This window comes from Ailuropoda melanoleuca, chromosome 5 (assembly GCF_002007445.2).
Source record: "Ailuropoda melanoleuca isolate Jingjing chromosome 5, ASM200744v2, whole genome shotgun sequence".
NCBI classification, from domain to species: Eukaryota; Metazoa; Chordata; class Mammalia; order Carnivora; family Ursidae; genus Ailuropoda; species Ailuropoda melanoleuca.
The window spans coordinates 36,109,932-36,132,174 of NC_048222.1; the positions used below are offsets into that span (position 1 = coordinate 36,109,932).

The following is a 22,243-nucleotide window of genomic DNA, read 5'->3' on the forward strand; positions in this document are numbered from 1 at the left end:
AGGTGTCCCCCAAAATTCCTGGATGTCCCCGTGTCAGAATCACCCGGGGCGCCTGTTCAGAATGCACGTGACCCAGGCCAAGTAAGAATCTCTGGAAATGAGATCCCTGAGTAGTTCTGGTGTACGGGGGCAGTTCAAGATCCACTGCAGTAGGGGGAGGGGAGACTGCTGGTGTGGTAGAGGTGCTGCTGGCGCCTTGGACTGAGCCCTGTCCAAGTGGCTCCTCTCACCCTGTTTCTTCGTGTCTTCTTGCAGGCGAGGTGTCCAGGCCCAGCCCCTCAGTGTAGGCTACTGTGAACAGGAGTTTGAAGAAACCTGAGCAAGCAGCCTCAGGCACTGAGGAGGGTGCTGGCCCTAGGAGAGTGGGAGTGGGGCCAGGCTTCCACTGCTTCCCGGCCAGGGGACGGAGCCCCTTGCTGACGTGCCCCTGTGCATGGAGAGAAGGGGGCCAGTGTTGGCACTAGCATCCAATAAAGAGTGATGTGGCACTTTTCCGTAACGAACATATGGATTACCTGTGTCAGAGAAATGTGACTGGCCCTGGGGTGGGGAGCTGCCTGCACTGGCCTTCTGCTCCTGAGAGTGACAGGGTGCAGCAGCCCAGCCAGGCCGGGCTCAGTGTCTGCCCCTGGAGAGTCTTGTAAGTTGACAGCTGGGAATGAAACCCCGCGCAGCCTCTGAATTGTGACGCCTCTCCCACCCGCGACACATAGCCTAAACACACGCCCCCACGCTCAGGCTGCTCACTTCCCTCCAAGCACAGAGGTCACTTAGCCCTCCAAGGCTTCCGTGTATGGAAGAAGACATTATAGTAGCCCCAGGAAGTTCTGGGGAGCGGCAAGGGCTCCAGAGCAGCCCGCCCCCGTGCATACTCACACACTTCTTCCCCTAGAGCTTCTCTTCTGCTTTGGGTTTCTTGTTAGTGCAGGTTCGTGCAACCATTATTTTAATAATATTGAACGTATATTGTGGTCTTGACACTGTGGTCGGTGTTGCATTTGAAGGACTTGGTCCCCAGAGGCCCTGGTCCACTCCCCAGTATGCCAGCAACTTCCACCCGCCTCCTCCCATCCATCTGCAGCCCAACAGCGTCTTCTCAGAGGATTGATGGCACACCTGAAGCCATGTGAGGAAAGCCCCTGAGGGTCAGGAGGCGGGCACGTGGCTCTGGAAGGGGGTCTTTGCCCATGTGACCAGTGTTGCCTAGGAAGAAATGGCTCCCTGTTGGGCCAGACCACGCCTCGGTGGTTATGTGTTCAGAAGCAACGATGCAGTCCAGAGGCTGGGGCAGTATTAGACAGCAACTGTTTTAGTTGAGGATTTCTTTGACCCTTATTTAATTATTTTACCTGGTCCTGGGCTGAAAGGGCAATGGAGAGGTCTCAGGCATTTTTTTTCAGAAGGTTTCCAGTCTGGTGGATACAGAAACTTGGGGAAGACAGGCTGAGAAGGGATCTGAGTAGAATTTGATCCTTAAACGGGATCTTTCAGTCCCTTTATTATGCTCCCTTGGGGGCCTGGTTGGAGGTGCACCAGCCCTGCCTTCTTGTGCTGTTTTTACAGGGACGGGTGGGTATCTTCTATCTGCAGAATCCTCATGGGGACAAGAGGTCTCCATACAGCCCAGGTGAGCCAAGCCCAGGGCTCTGGCCTTGGGAGATACGGCTAAGCCTCTACTGTCTGCACTACCAAGGGAGCCCCCTTACCTGGGACCCTGAAATGCTGCTCACTTCAAGTGCCCCTGCTTCCTTCCTGATCGTAACTAACATGGCTACTCTTTGAGATAATGTTAAATAAAAAGATCACTTAGGTTGTCTCAGTCAAGAGTCAAGGAAGGACGAGGCCGTGAGAGCACTGTTGCAGCACTACGTTTCTATGATTTCTTATTCCTATGATACACATTTTCTACAATGTTATCATTTTTACAATTAAAAAAAAATCCGTGTGGCCCAGTCAAGACTTGCGGTTGCGGGATGTGCTGTTCCCCCACCTCCACCACGGCTGCCATGGGCCCGCTGATCGTGAGCGCATTGACCTGAAGAGCCTCATCGGGCTGGAACTGCTGCAGCAACCGCCCGGACTGTTCTAGCGCCCGGAGTCACTGCTTCTGCCGCCCCGGCCTTTCACCCGGGCTGTGAATGCAGTGCCCGAGCCTGCACGCGGCCAGACGGCTCCTGCTCGCTTGTGCGCCCTGTGCACCACCAGGGGGCGACGAAGCGCCCAGGCTGATTTCCTGATTCTTCATCTTAGCGCAGAGTCCGTGCTGCTCTCCGGTGAATCTTACGAAGGGTGCAAAGCAGGCCTAATGGGGGCTGGGAGGACATGCAGCTCCCCGTCCTTGGTAGGAGTTGAGATCGAGTGCCAGATACCCCCGCCCTCGGCATCTGGGTGCACCTTAGTGCATTCGCATGGCGACGGGAAAGCAGGACTGAGAGCACAGGGACTCCGCAGCACTGACGACGGGGAATAGCGAAGGGCTTCGGAAAGCCGAGTGATAATGGCAAAGGGTGAAAAAGGGTTCTGTGGGTATAGACTGATTTAATTTATCCTGAGGCACAAATACACACATGGCAGCAACATTACTGCACTCTGAAGTTCAGGTTTTTATAGTTTTTGTCAACATCACTTGTAAGATTAATCAATACAGGCCATGACAATTGTGTTTCATATACTTTTTCTCCCACTAAGAAAGAAAATAAGTAGGAATTGGCTACTTCGTCTATTAAAATCATTCTGTATTTTTTCTTATAAATAAACTGAAAATTTGAAAATTAGTATCCTTTTATTCCAACTGTTAATAAATGTATAACGTAAATACATGAGCCAATTTCAGTGAAATATTTACTTGTTGAATTTTTTCGTTACTATTCACTCTATATAAATCTCCTACAGTCCTCACAGTTGGTTTTAAAAATCATTTTTGGGGGCGCCTGGGTGACTCAGTCATTAAGCGTCTGCCTTCGGCTCAGGGCGTGATCCCAGGGTCCCGGGATCCAGCCCTGCATCAGGCTCCCTGTTCGGCGGGAAGCCTGCTTCTTCCTCTCCCACTCCCCCTGCTTGTGTTCCCTCTCTAGCTGTCTCTCTGTCAAATAAAATCTCTTTTTTTAAAAATCCTTTTTGAAGCAGTCCTTGTGTGTGTGTATGTATGTGTGTGTTTTCCTGCATTTTTCAAAGAGATTTTTAAAATGAAAAAGTCCATGAGTCTTGCGTATCTTCACAGTAATTACTGTACTCTAACCACATCCATGTTATGTCTTCTCTACCACAGTAACTACTTATATTTTTTCATGATTTCAGATGTTTCAAACAAATGGAAAAGTGTAGAGAGTGAAATAATTAACACGGTATAACCACCACCCAGATTTACCACATCTCAGTAGTTATATTTGCTTCAGATTTTTTTTTAAAGAGATGAGATGTTATATATGTCCCCTTTCCCAGTCCCTTCCCAAAATAACCGCTTTCTAGAATTTATTTTAAATCTCATTTCCTTTGGAGTATGTGACACTTAGCTGCGATTTTTCCTCATTGTTAATAATTTTTTATAGCTCACTTTTTAGCAAATTAGGAATGTTTTAGAAGGCACCCCCAAAAGAGGAGACAGAGAGAGTGTGTGTGTGTAGACCAGCTGGCAAGCAGACACAGGCTGGGAAGAGGGGCGTCTCTTCTGTGCTGGGGTGCTGCTGGATGTAAGGGAAGGCATGTTGCAGATACCTGGATAATCTATTATAAAAGAGAAGATGTTGAATGTAGGAATTTTGAGAAAACTATGTGGATGTTTAGACTCAATGAATCATTTGAATGAAGATGCTTGTGAAGATCCATTTAGGGGAACAGTGCTGCTTTATTTTTAAGTGCTTTCTGTGTCGGACGCTGTTATAAGTATTTTACTGGGTATTAACTTATTTAACCTTCATTCTAACCAGTGAGTTAGGTATCAATATTATTCTCACTTTTATTGTATTTTTTGTTACCATCATACAGATAAGGAAACAGACACAGAAAGATTAAACGGTTACAGTTAGGCTGAGTCAGGATCTGTACTTAGGCAATATGGATCGAAGCTCACCTGGTTCATTCTGGCTTACACCGTACCCGGCCGTTGGCCACTGCCCCACGCTGCACTCTTCCTGCTCTTGGCACACCGATAATGCTGAGTACTCAGCTATATCTGGGCTCAAGTCCATTTCCTCCCACCTTGCTCTTCAAACCTTTTCCTTATGAATAGCTCCTTTCTTCACACAAACAGGCATAATATGTCAGTTTTCTGCTTTTAATTTTTCAAAATCGCCCCATCGTCCAATTCACTTAAGGTATGCTAGTTTTCCCCTTCAAAAGGAGGTGTCTCTTGAGCTCTCCATCATTTCCTGATATTCTACCTGTGTTAGTCAGGACTCCTTTAGTAGCAAGGAAACAAACTGGTTTAAGCAAAAAAAGATAAGATTGCCTCATGTAATTGCATACTTCATGGGACAGGAGTCAACAATTATATGATCCTAGAAATAAATCTAATAAAAGATACGACTTTATAGAGAAAATTATTAAATTTCTGAAAGACACAAGAAGACCCAGATGTAGATAGGTAACATGTTCATGGGTAAGGATTTAAACGTAATCTATGCATTCCATGTGATTCAAATTAAAATCCAAATTTTAGTTTTTATTCTACATTGGTCTAACAGGTAACAGTTTGTTCAAAATAATAATACCAACAATGTATTTGGTTATTATATCTTATAAATGAAATAGACGGTGGTAATGTTATCAAGGATGGGAGGGAAGAATTGGAAGTAGTCTAAGACTCTTGTACTAGTGATAATAAAGGAGAGAAAATATAAAATGCCCAGTTAAAACCATAAAAGGCAGGAAAATAATAGAATGCCAAAAATACAAACAATGAAGAAGGGCAAAAAATGGAAAACAGTAATAAATATGTTAGATAGTAATCTAACTTTATCAATAATCACTTAAAATATGAATGGTCTAACTACGCCAATTAAGGGCGCCTGGGTGGCCCAGTCAGTTAAGCAACTGCCTTCAGCTCAGGTCATGATCCCAGGGTCCTGGGTTTGAGTCCCAGAGTCCCACATCGGGCTCCCTGCTCAGCAGGGAGTCTGCTCCCCCCTCCCTCTATCCCTCCCCCAACTTGTGCTCGCTTTCAAATAAAATCTTCTAAAAAAATTAAAAATAAATACACCAATTAAAAGACAGTTGCCAGAGATGATTACAAAATAAGACCCAACTACATGCCTATAAGAAACTCACTTTAAGTATAAAGACACAATGGATTACAGGTAAAGGAATGGAAAAAGATATACCAGGCTAACATTAACTGAAAGAAAAGCTGGAAAAGTGATATTAATTTCAGACAGAGCCCCCCTGAGTGCAAGGAAAATTATCAGGGAAAAAAAGGGGACACTACATGGTGATAAAGGAGTCAATTCCCCAAGAAGACATAATCCTTAATGAGTGCAGCCTAACAATAAAGCATAAAAGTATACGAGGGAAAAATTTATGAAACTGAAAGGAGAAACAGACAGAAGCACTATTATAGTTGGAGTCTTCAACTTTATCATTTGAAGACTCAGTAAGTGACAAATTCAGCACATAGAAAATTAGTAGTGACATAACATCATTTAACATTAGCACCATCAGTCAACTGGATCTATACATTCCCCTTGGGTTTACATGGAACATTCACCAAGATAAACCACAGTCTGGGACATAAAACATACCTTAACAAATTTTTAAAAGTCAAAATTATACAAGGTATGCCCTCAGACCACAATGGAATTAAACTAGAATCCAACAATAAATATAGCCCAAAATACCAAAATATTTGAAAATTAAACAACATAGTTCTATGTAACACACAGGGCAAGAGAAATTTTAAAAAAACTGAATGAGGAGCGCCTGGGTGGTTCAGTCAGGTAAGCATCTGACTCCTGATCGCAGGGTTGTGAGTTATATATTTTTTGGGGTGCCTGGGTGGCTCAGTCAGTTGAGTGTCTGTCTTCAGCTCACATCATGATCCTGGGGTCCTGGGATTGAGCCCTGCATCAGGCTCCCTGTTCTGCAGGAAGCCTGCTTCTCCCTCTGCCTCTCTCTCTCTCTCTCTCTCTTTCTGTCTCTCATGAATAAATAAATAAAATCTGAATGAGAACACAACTTATCAAAATTTGTGAGATGCATGAAAAGCAGTGCTTAGGAACTTATAACACTGAATATATATTAAAAAAGAAGAAAGATCTAAGATCAATCCGTTTTCACCTTAGGAAACTAGAAAAAAAATCCAAAGTAAGCAGAGAAAAGAAATAAGAATTAGGGCAAAAAATCAATGAAATAGAAAAAACAGAAAATAGAGAAAATCAATAAAACCAAAAGCTGCTTCTTTCAAAAGATCAATGAAATCAGTAAAGCTCCAACCAATCTAACCAAGGGCGAAAAAAAAGGAGAGAGAGAAGACACAAATTACTCTTATCAGAAATGAAAGAGGAGCCATCACTATTGACTCCATGGACATTAAAAGGATAATAAAGGAACATTATAGATAACTCTATGCCCACAAATTTGATAACCTAGATGAAATGAACCAGTTACTTGAAAGACACAAGCTACCAGGATTCTCACAAGAACTAGATAATCTGAATAGACCTATATGTACTAAAGAAATTAAATCAATAATTAATATTGCTACAAAGTAGAAAGCACCAGGCCCAGATGGGTTCATTGGTGAATTTTACCATATATTTGAAGAAGAAATTGACACCAATTCTCTACAATCTCTTATTAAAAGTAGAGGGCAGCATTATCCTAATACCAAAGCCAGAAAAATACCTTTTAAGAAAGGAAAGCTACAAAGCAGTATCTCCTAAACATAGATTCAAAATTCTCAACAAATTCAACAATGTATACAAATAATCATACACCACAACCAAATGAGATTTACTCCAGGATGCAAAGCTAGTTCAACATTTGAAAACCAATTAATGCAATCCACTGCATCAACATGCTAAAGAAGACAAATTATATGATCATATTAACAGATAAAGAAAAGGCATTTGTCGGGGCACCTGGGTAGCGCAGTCGTTAAGCGTCTGCCTTCGGCTCAGGGCGTGATCCCAGCGTTGTGGGATCGAGCCCCACGTCGGGCTCCTCTGCTGGGAGCCTGCTTCTTCCCTCTCCCACTCCCCCTGCTTGTGTTCCCTCTCTCACTGGCTGTCTCTCTCTGTCAAATAAATAAATAAAATCTTTAAAAAAAAAAAAGGCATTTGTCAAAATCCAAAACCCATTCATGATAAAAACTCTCAGTAAACCAGGAATTGAGGGGCACTTCCTCAACTTGGTAAAAGACATCTACAAAAAACCTACAGCTACCATCATACTTAATTGTGAAAAGCTAGATGCTTCTCCCCTAAGAGGAACAAGGCACCACTCCTGTTCAACATTGTACTAGAAGTCCTTGCTAATGCAATAAGAACAAGAAAGGAAATAGATACACAGATTGGGAAGGAGCAATAAAATTGCAGATGACATGATTGTCTATGAAGGAAATTCTAAAGAATCAACAGACTCTTAGAACTAACAGGCAATTATAGTAAGGTTTTAGGATGCAAGACTAATATACAAATGTCCATTGCTATCCTATATGTCAACAATGAATAATTGGAATTTGACATTTAAATAAAACACAATTTACATTAGCACCAAAAAATTAAATATTTAGGAACAAATATGTACAAGATCTATATGAGGAAAAGTACAAAACTATGATGAAGAAATCAAAGAAGATTTAAGACATATTCCATGTTCTTGGATAGGAAAATTCAATATTGTTATCAGTTCTTCCCAATGTGAACTATAGATTAAATGTAATCCCAGTCAAAATCCTAGCAAGTTATTTTATGGACATTTACAAACAGTTTCAAAGTTTATATGGAAAGGCAAAAGACCTAGAACAGCCAACACAATATTGAAAGAAAAGAACAAAGTTGGGAGGTCTCACAGCGTCTAATTTCAAGACTTACTGTAGGCACCATAATCAAGACAGTTTGGCATTTGGTGAAAGAATAGACAAATAGATCAATGGAATGGAATAGAGAACCCAGAAATAGACTAACACAATATAATCAATTGATCTTTAGTGAAGGAGTAAAGGCAACTTAATGGAGAAAGCATATTCTATTCAATAGTTCTGGAACAACTGGACATCCACATACCCAAAAAAAGGAACCTCCAATATTAGTTAATGTAATACAGCATATTAATAGAATAAAAGACCCACATTCTTATCTCTATAGTCACAGAAAAAGCACTGGACAAAATAGAAAACATGCTTATAATAAAAGCCCTCAACAGTATACTAACAGGAAAAAATTTCCACAACCTGATAAAGAATATCTACAAAAAAATCTACAGTTGACATCATACTTAATGATGAAAGACTAAATGTTTTCCCCTAATATTGGGAACAAAGCAAGGATTTCCATTCTTGGCTCTTGTATTCAAGATTACCGTGGAGGAGAATCAAATGTTCCAGTTTCCTGAATTTTATGAATTCAATTTTGGTAATGCTTACTGCAGATGTGTGCTATAGACATTTATGTAATAATAATATAGCATATACTAAAAACAAAAGTGCCTAAGGTAGAGTTTATGTATCATACATGATCATTATGAGCATTGCCACTATGTAGGAGAAAAAAAAACTCCCCTATCAGAGATCTGGATCCCATCAATATCTTATTTTTATATACTTAAAAAGAGGAAATTGGACTAGATATAGCTAAACTTTGTTGGATCCTATAATTCTGTGATTATTTCCTTGATGATTTATTTTGAAATATAACTAAAATATTAAAACACTTTCTATTTATTTTTTTAAGATTTTATTTATTTATTTGACAGAGATAGAGACAGCCAGCGAGAGAGGGAACACAAACAGGGGGAGTGGCAGAGGAAGAAGCAGGCTCATAGCGGAAGAGCCTGATGTGGGGCTCGATCCCACAACGCCAGGATCACGCCCTGAGCCGAAGGCAGACGCTTAACTGCTGTGCCACCCAGGCGCCCCTAAAACACTTTTTAAACAAGATTGTACCAAAAGTTCTGGTCAGTTTAATCAGGCAAGAAATCGAAGGGCATGCAGATTAAACAGGAAGCAGTAAAACTGTCTTTATTGGCAGATGATGTGGTTGTTCACGGAGAATATCCAATTGAATCTATAAAAAAGCCACTAGAACTAATATCTGAATTTAGCGACATTGCAGGATATAGATCAATATACAGAAATCAATTACATTTTTATATACAAGCAACAAGCTACTAAAAATCACAATTTTTTAAAAAGATACCATTTGCAATTAAAAATTTGAAAGTACGACAAAATATATGAGACCTTATACGCTGAAAACTACAAAATATTTTTTTGAGAGAAAAACCTAAACAAATGAAAAAACATACTTTCTTCAACAAGCAAAAGTCTCAGTTTTGTTCAGATGTCTATTCTTCCCCAGAATGATGTGTAAATTCGATGCAATTCCAAGTGACATCTCAGCAGACTTTTTTGCAGAAATTGGCAAGCGAATTTTAAAATTTATATGGAAATGCAAAGGTCCTAGGATAGCCAAAACAACTCTGAAAAAGAGCAAGGTTGGAGATCTCACACTGATTTCAAATATTACAGTAAAGCTACAGGTCAAGGCAGTGTGGTGTTGACATAAAGATAGAGAAATAGATCAATGGAGACAAATAGTCCAGAAATAAACAAACACATATTCATACAATTGATTTTTGACAAAGGCAATTCAGTGGAGAAAGGATAGCCTTTCTCAACAAATGGTGGTAGAACAAATGGATATCCATATGCAAAAAAATATATATCTTTTAATGAGCTCAATCTATATCTCACACCATAACAAAAATTAACTAAAAATGATGCATAGAATGAAATGCAAAACTGAATGCTATAAAACTTCTAGGAGAAAACATGGAAAATCTTTGTGTCCTTGGCTTAGGCAAAGATTTCTTAGATACGCTACCAAAAACATTATTCATTAAATTACAAATTGATAAATTCCTCATCATAAAAATTAAAATTGAAAACTGCTCTTCAAAAGTTACTGTTAAGAGAATGAACATATAAGCCACAGGCTGGCAGAAAAATCTTTGCAAAGCTTAAATTTGACAAAGGATTGGAACTAATTAATGAATATCTAAAGAGCTCCCAAAACATAACAAGAAGAAAACAATCCAGTTTTTCTTACTGGGGAAAAGATTGTGGTAGATCATAAATAAGTGCCTGAAAACATTCTCAACATCATTAATCATTAAGGAAATGGAAATTAAAACCATAACACAATATCACTACATGCCTTTAAGAATGGCTAAAATTTAAAAGACTGACTATAAAAACTGTTGACAAGAATGTGAAAGAACTTGAATTCTCATACACTGTGAGAATGTAAAATGCAACAACTGCTTTGGAAAACAGTTTGACATTTTTTAAAAAGCTAACCATACACCTGTGACATGACAGCCATTCTACTCCTTGGTATCGACCTAAGAGAAAAATAAATATATGCCTACAAGGAGACTTGTAAATGAGTGTTCATAGCAGCTTAGCTATGTAATAGCCAAAAACTGGAAATAACTCAAATGCCCATCAAAAGGTGAATGGATAAACAAATAGTGGTATATGCATACAACGAAATAGGACTCAGCGATAAAAAGGAGTGAACTATCGAAGCATACAAAAACATAGATGATTCTAAAAATAATTTTCTAAGTAAAGAAACCAGAAAAAAAAGAGTACATACTGTATGATTCCATTTATATAAAACTATAGAAAGTACAAAGTAATCTATACTGGCAAAAAAAATGTATCAGTGATTGCTTGAAGTTAGGAGAGGCAGGAAGGAACAGAAGGGAGAAACAACAGGAACACAACTAAACCTTTGAATGTGATGGATCTCTTCACTATCTTGATCATGGTGATTTCACAGTTTCATATGTCAACATCTATCAAATAATATATTCTAGGGGCGCCTGGCTGGCTCAGTTGGTAGAGTGTGTGACTCTTGATCTTGGGGTTGTAAGTTTGAGTTCCACGTTGGGTGTAGAGATTATTTAAAGAAAATTGCTTAAAAAATTATGTATTCTAAATATGTGCATTTTATTGTATTCAGTCACACCTCAATAAAGCTATTTTAAAACAAACTATCACCCTATAATCCCCCAAAATACTAGCATTTGGGGATGAATCCATGCCTATACAACCAACATGTGTCAGTATCTGTGCAGGAAAAAGCAAGGGAAGGCAATGAGGGGTATAATATTCTTGAGAATGAGAGAACCCACAAATCACTGACAGGAAGTAAATGGTAAGTACAATCTGAGAATCACTCCAAAACTGGGAGGAAGTCATGCAGACTCAATTTCTAGGCAAATGCAAAGCATCTGCAGTAATTTCTGGAGATGTTGAAGTGGTCAGAGTGCTTATATCTCTTTTTTTTTTAAAGATTTTATTTATTTATTCGACAGAGATAGAGACAGACAGCGAGAGAGGGAACACAAGCAGGGGGAGTGGGAGAGGAAGAAGCAGGCTCCCAGCAGAGGAGCCTGATGTGAGGCTCGATCCCAGAACGCCGGGATCACGCCCTGAGCTGAAGGCAGACGCCTAACCACTGTGCCACCCAGGCACCCCCAGAGTGCTTATATCTTGATACTGACAAATCAAAACTTCCTTTGAGGACAAAGCCAAACGGAGAAGAAACTGATGGCAGTAGAATTCAAATAGAGCTGGGCAGGGACTATAAGGGCAAAAGACAGAGAAGGCCCCGACAAAAGTGGATGGGACAGTGGAGGATGCAGATCTCAGAAGTCAGAGGCCATATTTTCATTACTTCTTTAAAGAAAAATAAAGAAAACTGTGTAGCTTTGAAGCTAAAATACCTATTCTTCCCATTGTTCCTTGTAACCAGAATAACTCACTGCACTCAGACATGAGCAATTGAAGCTGATCTCAGCTGAACCCCATACATAGTCATCATAAAAAAGAAGAGAATATAGTAATGTCCCTGTTGACAATGAAAGCATGGCAGAGGATTTACCCAGAAAGAAAAAGAGAAGAAAACCATTAAGAAAATGAAAAAAAGCTATTAAAAATCAGTATAAGTAAGAATTAGAAAATTTCAGAAATGTGATAATAGGGAAAAAATTAAGATTTTTAGAAGTCAGTTTACAGAACTCAGGAAAGAGAATAAACTAGAAGTTATTTCTGAAATGAAAACTAAAAGAGAAGGAACCCAAGAGAAAATGACAATGCATAATATCTTCAGACAAACAAGTTTAAATGAAGGACTTTTTTAAAAGACAGAAGAAAGAGATAAAAATGGATTTGAGAGAAAGTGATAGAAAAAGAAGATAGTCAAAGAAGATCTAACATATGTATGATAGGATTTACTAAAAAGGAAAACCAAAACAATGGACCAGAATATGTACTAAAACTATACTTTAATAATATTTTTCTGATATAAAAAGGCTTCAAACTACAGTTCGAAGAGACACACATGCACCTGGAAGAGCAAACTGGACTCTCCGTCACAGAAGAATTGGTAACATGCATCTGCTGTGCCAATGCTGGGGCCTTAACCAAAGAAGGTCTCTGTATACTAGCCCTGCGTTGTTTACTCCTTCAGACAGACTAGGACCTGCTAGCCCAAAAGTCCACCGGTAACATTTTACACATTGAATAATTTTATTTGTTTTTAACATTTTTTAAAAGATTTTATTTATTTATTTGAGAGAGAGAGAGAGAGAGAGAGATCATGAACAAGGGGAGGGATAGAGGGAGACAGAGGAGAGCCAGACGTGGGACTCAATCCCAGAACCCTGGGATCATGACCTGAGCGAAGGCAGACACTTAACCGACTGAGCTACCCAGGCGTCCACATTGAATTCTTTTAAAGATCGTTCAAAGAAGCAGATTTTTAACCATTTACAACCTGCCTGCTTTGTGTAATGTTAGCCTTAAAAAAAAACCTGCCAGTTATTTTACCAGCAAAATTAGGCTTACGCGGGAATTAACAGAATTGTGATTCGGGACAAGCAAACTACAGCAAGCCCGTAAGCAAATACAGAAAAAAGGAGAGGAATGCTGTTTTGTAGAAGAAGGGGACAGTTCTGGGAGGGCTGTGGAGTAAAACTGGGATAAAAGAAAAAGCTCAGTGAAGTAAACTGGTAGTTTGATGTAAAGTGGAATTTCATTGGCTGAGTTGTGGACCGTCTTTTATTGGCTGGGCTGTTCCCCGGAGAGGAGAAAAACCTTTTCTCCTCCTTCTGGGGTAATTAAGTAGTAGCTAAAGTGGTATTGACTTGCAAGCTCTGTCTCTTCCTGCCCGTCTGCAATCTTCTAGGAGCATGAGAGCTCCCCCTGCTGGTCTCCTGACTCCACTCTAAATGAGGTTTCATTTCATTAATTTTCATAACGCCGGTGAAACCGAAGCTGACATAAAAAAGCCATAAATAAGATAAACCCCAGGGCTATAAAGACCCCGAGCCGCTGTTGAGCATCACGTAGACATGTAAACCCTCTCTTTGGTCTCCCTCCCCTCAGGAGTTCTCTTGCTATCCTCCCCTTCTGGGGGGTGGCCCCTGTACAGGTGCCCTTAGAAGGTCTCCAGCTCTGAGAAACACCAACCTCCACCGCCCCCTTGCAAACCTGTCAAAACACCACACAAATAAAACGACTTGTGTGCTACTGCCACCCTGTGGTCCCATCTTTTATGTTGATCGAGCTTGAAATCTTTCAAACTCACTATAGGCCAGTACCCCTGATTATTAAGTGAACCAGGTCCTACAGAAACCCTAATGTGTTCTCTAGGGTTTGATTGGGGACATTACCAGTTGTGTTACAGTGTCCCCCACCTGATTCTCAGGCTCCCTCCTTGGAAACAAGCTGTCCTCTTCATCATAAGACTCTCCTCAGTGGTTACATTGCCCAGTACTATATATTTTGGGACATGGTTATTACCACAATAGAAAGAGATGGGGAAGCAAGGCACAAAACTCCTGGCTCAACTTGGACCCTTGTTCCTTGTCACTTTCCTTTCGTGATTCTATTAATGTTCAGCATCCACAGGTCAGTCACATTGATTTATAAACAGTGAGCTCTTACTACTATCTAGTCAGTCTTAGTGTTTTGGGACACCTGGGTGACTCAGTCTTTTAAGTGTCTGCCTTCGGCTCAGGTCATGATCCCAGGGTCCTGGGATTGAGCCCCACATCGGGCTCCCTGCTCAGCAGAGGGCCTGCTTCTCCTCCTCCCTCTACCCCCTCCCCCTGCTTGTTCTCTCTCTCTCTCTCTCTCAGATAAATAAATAAAATCTTTTTTAAAAATCTTAGTGTTTCACTCCTTTCTAGGTCTGTAACAGTAACAAAATGTTGGGCAAAGATACGTCTACCAAGTTCAAAGTAAAAGAGTATGGATGGTGAAACAAATCAGAATAAATGCAAATAGCTTGAGACTTGATTGTGAGGATAATTTTATGCTGTAAGGGTACACTGTTAATGCAGACATAACCTCTATAATCTTAAAACTCAGCATAACTTAGTCTCAAACCATGTAACACAAGAACTCGTAGAAAAATATATATGTGCATATATGGTAAAATGGAAAGCCATAAAGCTGTTAGGGATGTTGTTGGGGAATGTGACCCCCTCTCTCATGATGATAGTCCATGTAAAGGATGTAGGTTAGAGAGGGTGTGCAAGTTATAACTGAACATCCCAGAAACAGAGAATCAATGTTTTATCAGGTTGGCAAGCTAAATACAAGTTTCAGCTTCCCTCTGCTGTCCCAAGTCATTTAAATATTATTACATATATTCCATAATTAGAGTGGGTAAAAGTAATGGATTAAAATTATGAGTAATTTCTCTAAGACAGAAATGAAATGGGTTAGGATTAAAGATGAGTCTCAACCAAGAAAAAATTATTGCAATAAGTGGGAATGGTTTCAGGGTATCTTACAGGGTATATATACAGGCGTACCTCATTTCACTGTGTTTCACTTCATGTGCTTCACAGATATTGGGGGTTTTGTTTTGTTTTGTTTTACAAATTGAAGGTTTGTGGCAACCCTGCATTGAGGAGGTCTATTGGCACCATTTTCCCAACAGCATTTGCTCACTTCATGTCTGTGTCACATTTCGGTAACTCTCATAATATTTAAAACTTTTCATTATTATTAAACTTGTTATGGTGATCTGTGATCAGTGATTATGACTTGCTGAAAGCTCAGATAGTGGTTATCATTTTTTAGCAATAAAGTATTTTTAATTATGCATTTTTAAAGACATAATACTATTGCACACTTAAGAGATTACAGTATAGTCTTTTTTGAAAAGATTTATTTATTTATCTATCTATCTATCTATCTATCTATCTATCTATCTATCTGACCAGAGAGAGATCAATAGAGAGTACAAGCAGGGGGAGTGGCAGGCAGAGGGAGAGGGAGAAGCAGGACCCTGGGATCATGACCTGGGATGAAGGCAGACACTTAACCAACTAAGCCACCCAGGCGCCCAAGAGATTACGGTATAGTCTTAAATATAACTTTCATATGAACTGGGAAACAAAAAAAAATTATTTGGCTCACTTTATTGTGATATTCACTTCATTTCAATGGTCTGGAACTGAACCTGCAGGATCTCTGAAGTGTGTCTATGTAGGAAAAATCAGCATAATACCGGTATACCAGTAAAATCAGAGTAGTTGCAACTAGTTGCTTTAGGGAACCAATCCCTACCTTGTGCCAAGCAGTAAGTAGTAAAAAATTCAAGAAAGATGAACATAGAAATTAATGAAATGAAAAATTACAACAGAATTAGTCAATAATACAAAAAGATTATTGTTTGGAAAATGCAAGCATTAGTCAACCATGGTCAAAAAGAGAGAGAGAGAGAGACACACACACCTGGGTGGCTCAGTCAGCTAAGCATTCCACTTTTGATCTCAGCTCAGGTCTTGATCTCAGGGTCATGAGTTCAAGCCCCATGTTGGGCTCCATGCTGGGTGTGGAGCCTACTTTAAAAAGGGGGGGGGGGAGAGAAAAAGAGAGAGGATAAAAACTTTAAGAATGAAAAACAAGATATAGCTACAGGAATAGAAGAGATGAAAAATTGAGAAAAATCAGATTAAATATTGTGTAAATACATTTAACACTGCAACACAAGTTTTTAAAGGGATTATTAGTAACCAAAATTAACTCATGAAGAAGTATGAAGATATTTGTGTGGTACCAGATATTTGAATGGAAGAGATGCACCAAACCAAAACACTAAGCCTTTTAAAAATCAGTTTTATGGTTTTTTTTCTAAAACACATTTTATTAAATTTTTCCAAGTCAATGTGCTAGAAAATTTTGTAAAGAAATACCTTAAAATAAGAATTCATAATAAAAATAGCTGAAAAGAAAATTAGTGAGCTAATCTAAAGTAATAGCGTTTAGGAAATTACCCAAAATGCATCAAAGAAAGTCAAGGTGATGAAAATTGTGGAAGAGATGAAGAATTAGGGACCATCTGACATATCTAATCAGATTTTCTGAGGGAGTGACTAGAAAGAATGGGATACTGCAGGTTTGGTTCCCTGGGACGCTGCCTCTTAGACCAAGTTTAGCATTCAGGATGTTTATTAAGGAGTGCCATTGGAGTCAATTTCCATAAAGGGGAGAGTGAGAGGAAGTAGGAATAGATAGAAAGAGAAAATGAGCTGTGATTCAGGGCCAACAACAGCTAGAGATGACCCCACAGGAGCTCTGTTGGCCTTCAAAATTGTTCTGATTTGGGCTAAGATATGTAGGCTTTTATAATCCTATGTTGATCAATCACTGGATGTAGGCTACCCTGGAAGGGACATGACCTTGAGGCCAACTCTGAAGGTGCTGACAGCTGAAGGCTGCCTGCCCACAGCACTCCCAGCAACTATAACAACAGATTCTTCACCAAAAGGGAGGGAAGGAGGCCTGGACAGCACATCATACCACATGGGAGAAAGACACTAATTAAGAAAACAATGGCTGAGGATTCTCTAGAATTGAAAAATATATAAATATGCCAATTTAGGAAGCACAAGAAATTTCAAGCAACTTAAAGAAAAAGAATTATACACTTAAACACATTTCAAAAGTGAAGATTATAGGGAAAAAAAAGAGAAAGGATCTTAAGAGCAACCGTAAAGAAAACCCAATTACCTGCAGAGAAATGACAAGTTGACTTCTCATAAGCAAAAAAGGAAACCAAAGGTTGGTGAAATCGTATCTTCAAAATGTTGAGAGAAAATGACTGTACATACGCACTAAGCTATCATTCAAGAAGTGGACCAAAATACAAAAATTCCAGATAAGCATAACAAAGTTTACCAACAACAGACTCCTCACTAAAGGAAATTCTAAAGCAGTAGTTTTTAAATTTGTTTGCAGGGGTGCCTGGGTGGCTCAGTCATTAAGCGTCTGCCTTCGGCTCAGGGAGTGATCCCAGTGTTCTGGGATCGAGCCCCACATCAGGCTCCTCCGCTAGGAACCTGCTTCTTCCTCTCCCACTCCCCCTGCTTGTGTTCCCTCTCTCGCTGGCTGTCTCTCTCTGTCAAATAAATAAATAAAATCTTAAAAAAAAAAACTTGTTTGCAAGGACACTGAAATCAACAGGACAGCTGTGAAACACTATGCTTATGTACCACCCCAACAATTCTGATTTAATTAGTCTAGCCTATCGCTGTAAGAAGGTACCCCTTCTCCTCCCACCACCAAGGTGGTATCAGAGGAGGTCAAATGGGGAGGTAGGACTTTCATCCCACCCAACATAATGAACTCCTCTTCTCTGGGTTCAATGAAGGCCACCTGGGACTCATCTCCCTCCTTGCTGGAATGGTGCAAGGAGGCCTAGTTGGAAGTTTCTACCTCCAACCAGTAGTAATAAGACCCCTTTCCTGGGGCACCTGGGTGGCTCAGCCATTAAGCGTCTGCCTTCAGCTCAGGTCATGATCCCAGGGTCCTGAGATCAAGCCCCACATCAGGCTCCCTGCTCGGCGGGAAGCCTGCTTCTCCCTCTCACACTCCCCTTGCTTGTATTCCCTCTCTCGCTATCTCTCTCTGTCACATAAATAAATAAAGTATTTAAAAAAAAATACCCCTTTCCCTCTCATTCAGGGTGGTTTGAGCAGAGATCTAGCAGGAAATCTGAACTTAAACCGCAACCTGTCAGCGACAAGGCTGTGTTTCTCGACTAGCGTAGGGTCAAAGGAGACTTGCTAAAAAAGAAATAATAAATATTCAGAGTTTCATTAAAAAATACCCAGAGTCTCATAATAGGAATCAACACTGAGATGAAATAGATATTGTAATTAACTGACAAAGATTTAAAACAGCCATTATAAAATGCTTCAAGAAGCAGTTACAAACACACTTGAAACAAATTTTTAAAAAAATAGAAAGTCTCAGCAAAGAAATGGAAGATATTAATAAGAACCACAGGGAAAATTGAGAACTGAAAAACATACCACAACCAAAATGAATAACTCACCAGATGCCTCAGCATCAGAATGTAGGTAACAGAGGAAAGAATCAGTGAACTTGAAGACAGAATAGAACTTACCCAATCTGAACAGAGGGAAAATAGACTTAAAAAATTTGACAGAGCCTCAAGAACCTACGGGATTATAACAAAAGATCTAACATACCTGTCACCATAAACCTGGAGAAAAAGGGGATAGAGGAAGGCGCTGTTAAAGTGCACAAAGAAATAATAGCTAAAAATGATTAAAAAAAATTAGCAAAAGGCAAAAATCTATAGATTAAAGAAGCAGAGCCAAAACAGAATAAAGCCAAAGAAATCCACATCAAGACACATCATAGTCAGGGGTGCCTGGGTGGCTCAGTCAGTTGTGTCCAACTCTTGGTTTCAGCTCAGGTCATGATCTCTGGGTTGTGAGATCAAACCCTGCATTGGGCTCTGCACTGGGCATGGAGCCTGCTTGAGATTCTCTCTCTCCCTCTGCCCCCCACCCTTTCTCTCTTCCTCTTTCCAAAAACAAAAACAACAACAAAAAATACCCACATCATGGTCAAACTTCTGAAAACTAAAGACAAAGATAACAATTGTGAAAGCAGAAAAAAAATGACACCTTACTAATGGTGGTGGTGGTGGGAAACAATTTGAATGATAAAAGATTTTTCATCAGAAACTATGGATGCCATTTTCTAAAAAGTTGTACAACATTTTTTAAGTGCTGAAAGAAAAGAACTGTCAAACTAGAACTTTATATCTGCAAAATTTTCCTTCGGGAAAGAAGAAGAAATCAAAACATTTTCAGGTGAAGGGAAACTTAGAGAATTCGTCACCAGTACAACTACCTTGAAAGAATGGCTGAAGAAGTTTTTTATATGTAAATGAAAAGATAAAGGAAGGAATCTTGGATTATCTGGAAGGAGGAAAGAAAAATGGAAAGAACAAAAGTATAGGTGTATACAAGAAGCTTTACTGCTCCTTTTGAGTTTTCCAAATTGTTCTTGAATAACATTGTCTTACATGGTTCTCAAAATATGGAGAGAACATATTTAAGACACTCATATTATAAATGAGAGACTATAAAAGGACTTAAAAGTAGATAAGTTTTCTGTACTTCACTTGAACTGGTAAAATTTTAACACCAGTAAACTGTGATATTTGTGTATGTTATACCTAGAATAAGGAACAAGTAACCAACCCTTAGGAAGGCAAAAGACAAAAGAAAACAAAAAAAACTGGGGCCCCTGAGTGACTCAGTCTTTTAAGTGTCTGCCTTTGGCTCAGGCCATGATCCCAGGGTGCTGTGATCGAGCCCCACATTGGGCTGTCTGCTCAGTGGAGATCTTGCTTCTCCCTCTTCCCCTTCCCCTCCCCCTACTCGTGCTCTCTCTCTCTCTCTTGCTCACTCTTGCTCTATTTCAAATAAGTAAATTAAATCTTTAAAAAAGAAAACAAAACCAAAAAAAACCTAAATGGCAGATTTAAGCCCTAACATTTGGATAATTACATTAAACGTAAATGGTCTAAATACAGCAATTAAAAGATGAAGATTGGCAGCTTGGATTTCTTAAATGACCCAATTATATGCTGTCTACAAGAAATTCTCTTCAAATATAACAGTATAGGTAGGTTCAAAATAAAAGGATGGAAAAAGATATGCAAACATTAACCAGAATAAATCAGGAGTGACTATATTAATATCAGATAAATTAGATCTCAGAGCAAGAAATTTATCTAGAACAGAGAATGACATTACATAATGATCAAAGAGTCAATTCACCAAGAAGACATAGAAATTCCAAATTGGTATGAACCAATCAACAAAACTACAAAATATGTGAAGCAAAAACTAATAGAATTGAAAGGAGAAATAGTTAAATTCACAAGTAACAGTTGATAAAACAGCTGCCCATAAAGTCAGCAAGGATATAGAAGAACTCAACAACATCATCAAGCTACAGGTTCTAATGATCATTTATAGAACACTCCATCCAACTACAGCAGAGTATACATTCTTTTCAAGCACCAACAAATCATCTACCAAGTTTGATCATTTTCTGAGGGTCACAAAACCTCAACAAATGTAAAAGAATTGAAATCATACAGGTCATTTCTGACCAAAATGAACTCAAACTAAAAATCAATTACAGAAAGATAACAGGAAAGTCTCCAAACACTTGGAAACTAAACAATACAGTTATAAATAATCCATGGGTCAAAGAGCAAGTTTGAAGGAAGTTAAAAAATACATCGACCTGAATGAAAGTGAAATGTTCTGGTAGCACACTTCATAATTAGGTAATTAAAAGGGGTAGCTTTTATTAAAAGTTAAAAAAATAAAAAATCACAATTTATTTCTGAATTTGAATGTTTCTCTAAGAATATTTTGTTAATTCCTGTTGCTACTGCAGCTCTTTAACAGTTTCTTGGAGTGGTCAATCAACAGAGGTTAGCAATTTTAATGAAAGAAAGCAGGAAAAAAGTTCTATGAAATAATTATAGAATTTATAAGTCATTTATCCCTATTGGATTCTCTTTTCAAACATCACTAGTCTATCAAGAGAACATTCAGACATAAACAAGAGTAATAAGATTCCATCAGCTCTGACATTTTGCCAACTTTCAGCCATATAAAAAACAGCTCTACACATAATTTTTATTTTTATTATAGACTTGTATTTGTGAAATTAAGAGGCGAACATATTTAACAAATTGTAACTTGATTTGTTTCTTTTAAATATTTAAATACACAGTATGTCTATTTTTCTTTCTTCCCTTACACTGGGCCCAGCGGATGTTAGGGGCGGGCCTGTCCTAACCTTCTTAACTCTCAGACCCGCCGCTCCCTTTTCCGGAAAAGGAAGATAACACTTCTGAGCTCACGGAATTAGGATGAACGAGGCAACTGATTAAACATGGCTAGTATAAGTTCCCTCACTCTCCTGAGGAGGAATCCGTGTCCAAGGAATGTTTTGGAGTTTTGTTTTGATTTATTCTTTTTTTCTCTCATTAAGAATTTATTTTTACTTTTATTTTGGGGGATGCAGGGCAGACGAACGTGTTTGAGGCTCATGGCTAAGGAAGTGAAGACACCAGAGAGAGACGTGTGATGGGGCGGGGTGGGATCGGCTCAGAGGAACTGGCTTTGGTAGTGGGAATGAAGAAGAGGAATCCCCATCCACCCCCACAGGAAACGCTCCAGTGATTGGAGGTGTGTGTGGCTGCGTGTGTGCCTGTGTGTGAGGAGCGGGCTAGCTCCAACTCCCGCAGACATCACCACGCATGACGAAGCTACTTCCCCTCACGCGGTCCAAGGCGCACACGCGCGATCCACAGCCACGCCCGCACACACTCGACACACACAAGGCGTCCGAGGGTCCAGTTGCCATGGCGAACAGGAGCGCGTGAGCCCAGCCGCCCCTCCCGCCCCCAGCCGAGCCCGGTCAACTCCAGCTCTGATTGGTCGCTTCTTCCTCATTATGCAAATCATTTGCGTAGACTCGGCGGCCGGCTGCCTGACGTCACCAAGCACGGGGGCTGGGGCTCGGGGCTCGGCTCCGGGAGAGCTCGGGCGGGAGCCCGGATAGCGCCGCGCGGGGACCTCAACCCAGACCCCAGCGTCCCGCCGCCTCGGCCCGGTCCTGCCCCGGCCCCCGGCCCCGCCCCTTTCCAGCCCG

The 22,243-nt window shown here is 40.0% G+C and overlaps 1 protein-coding gene across 3 annotated transcripts in view; it reads left to right on the plus strand.

Annotated features, from left to right (window-relative positions):
- Positions 1 to 2,756, plus strand: part of HEXA (hexosaminidase subunit alpha) — a 29,212-nt gene extending 26,456 nt beyond the window's left edge. For all 3 annotated transcript variants that reach the window (XM_034660708.1, XM_019800161.2, XM_034660710.1), the window contains one exon: positions 256 to 2,756. In XM_034660708.1, the coding sequence (XP_034516599.1) occupies positions 256 to 319 (64 nt within the window). In that variant the 3' untranslated portion in view covers positions 320 to 2,756. The remainder of the gene's footprint in view (positions 1 to 255) is intronic.
- The last annotated feature ends 19,487 nt before the right edge of the window (positions 2,757 to 22,243 follow it).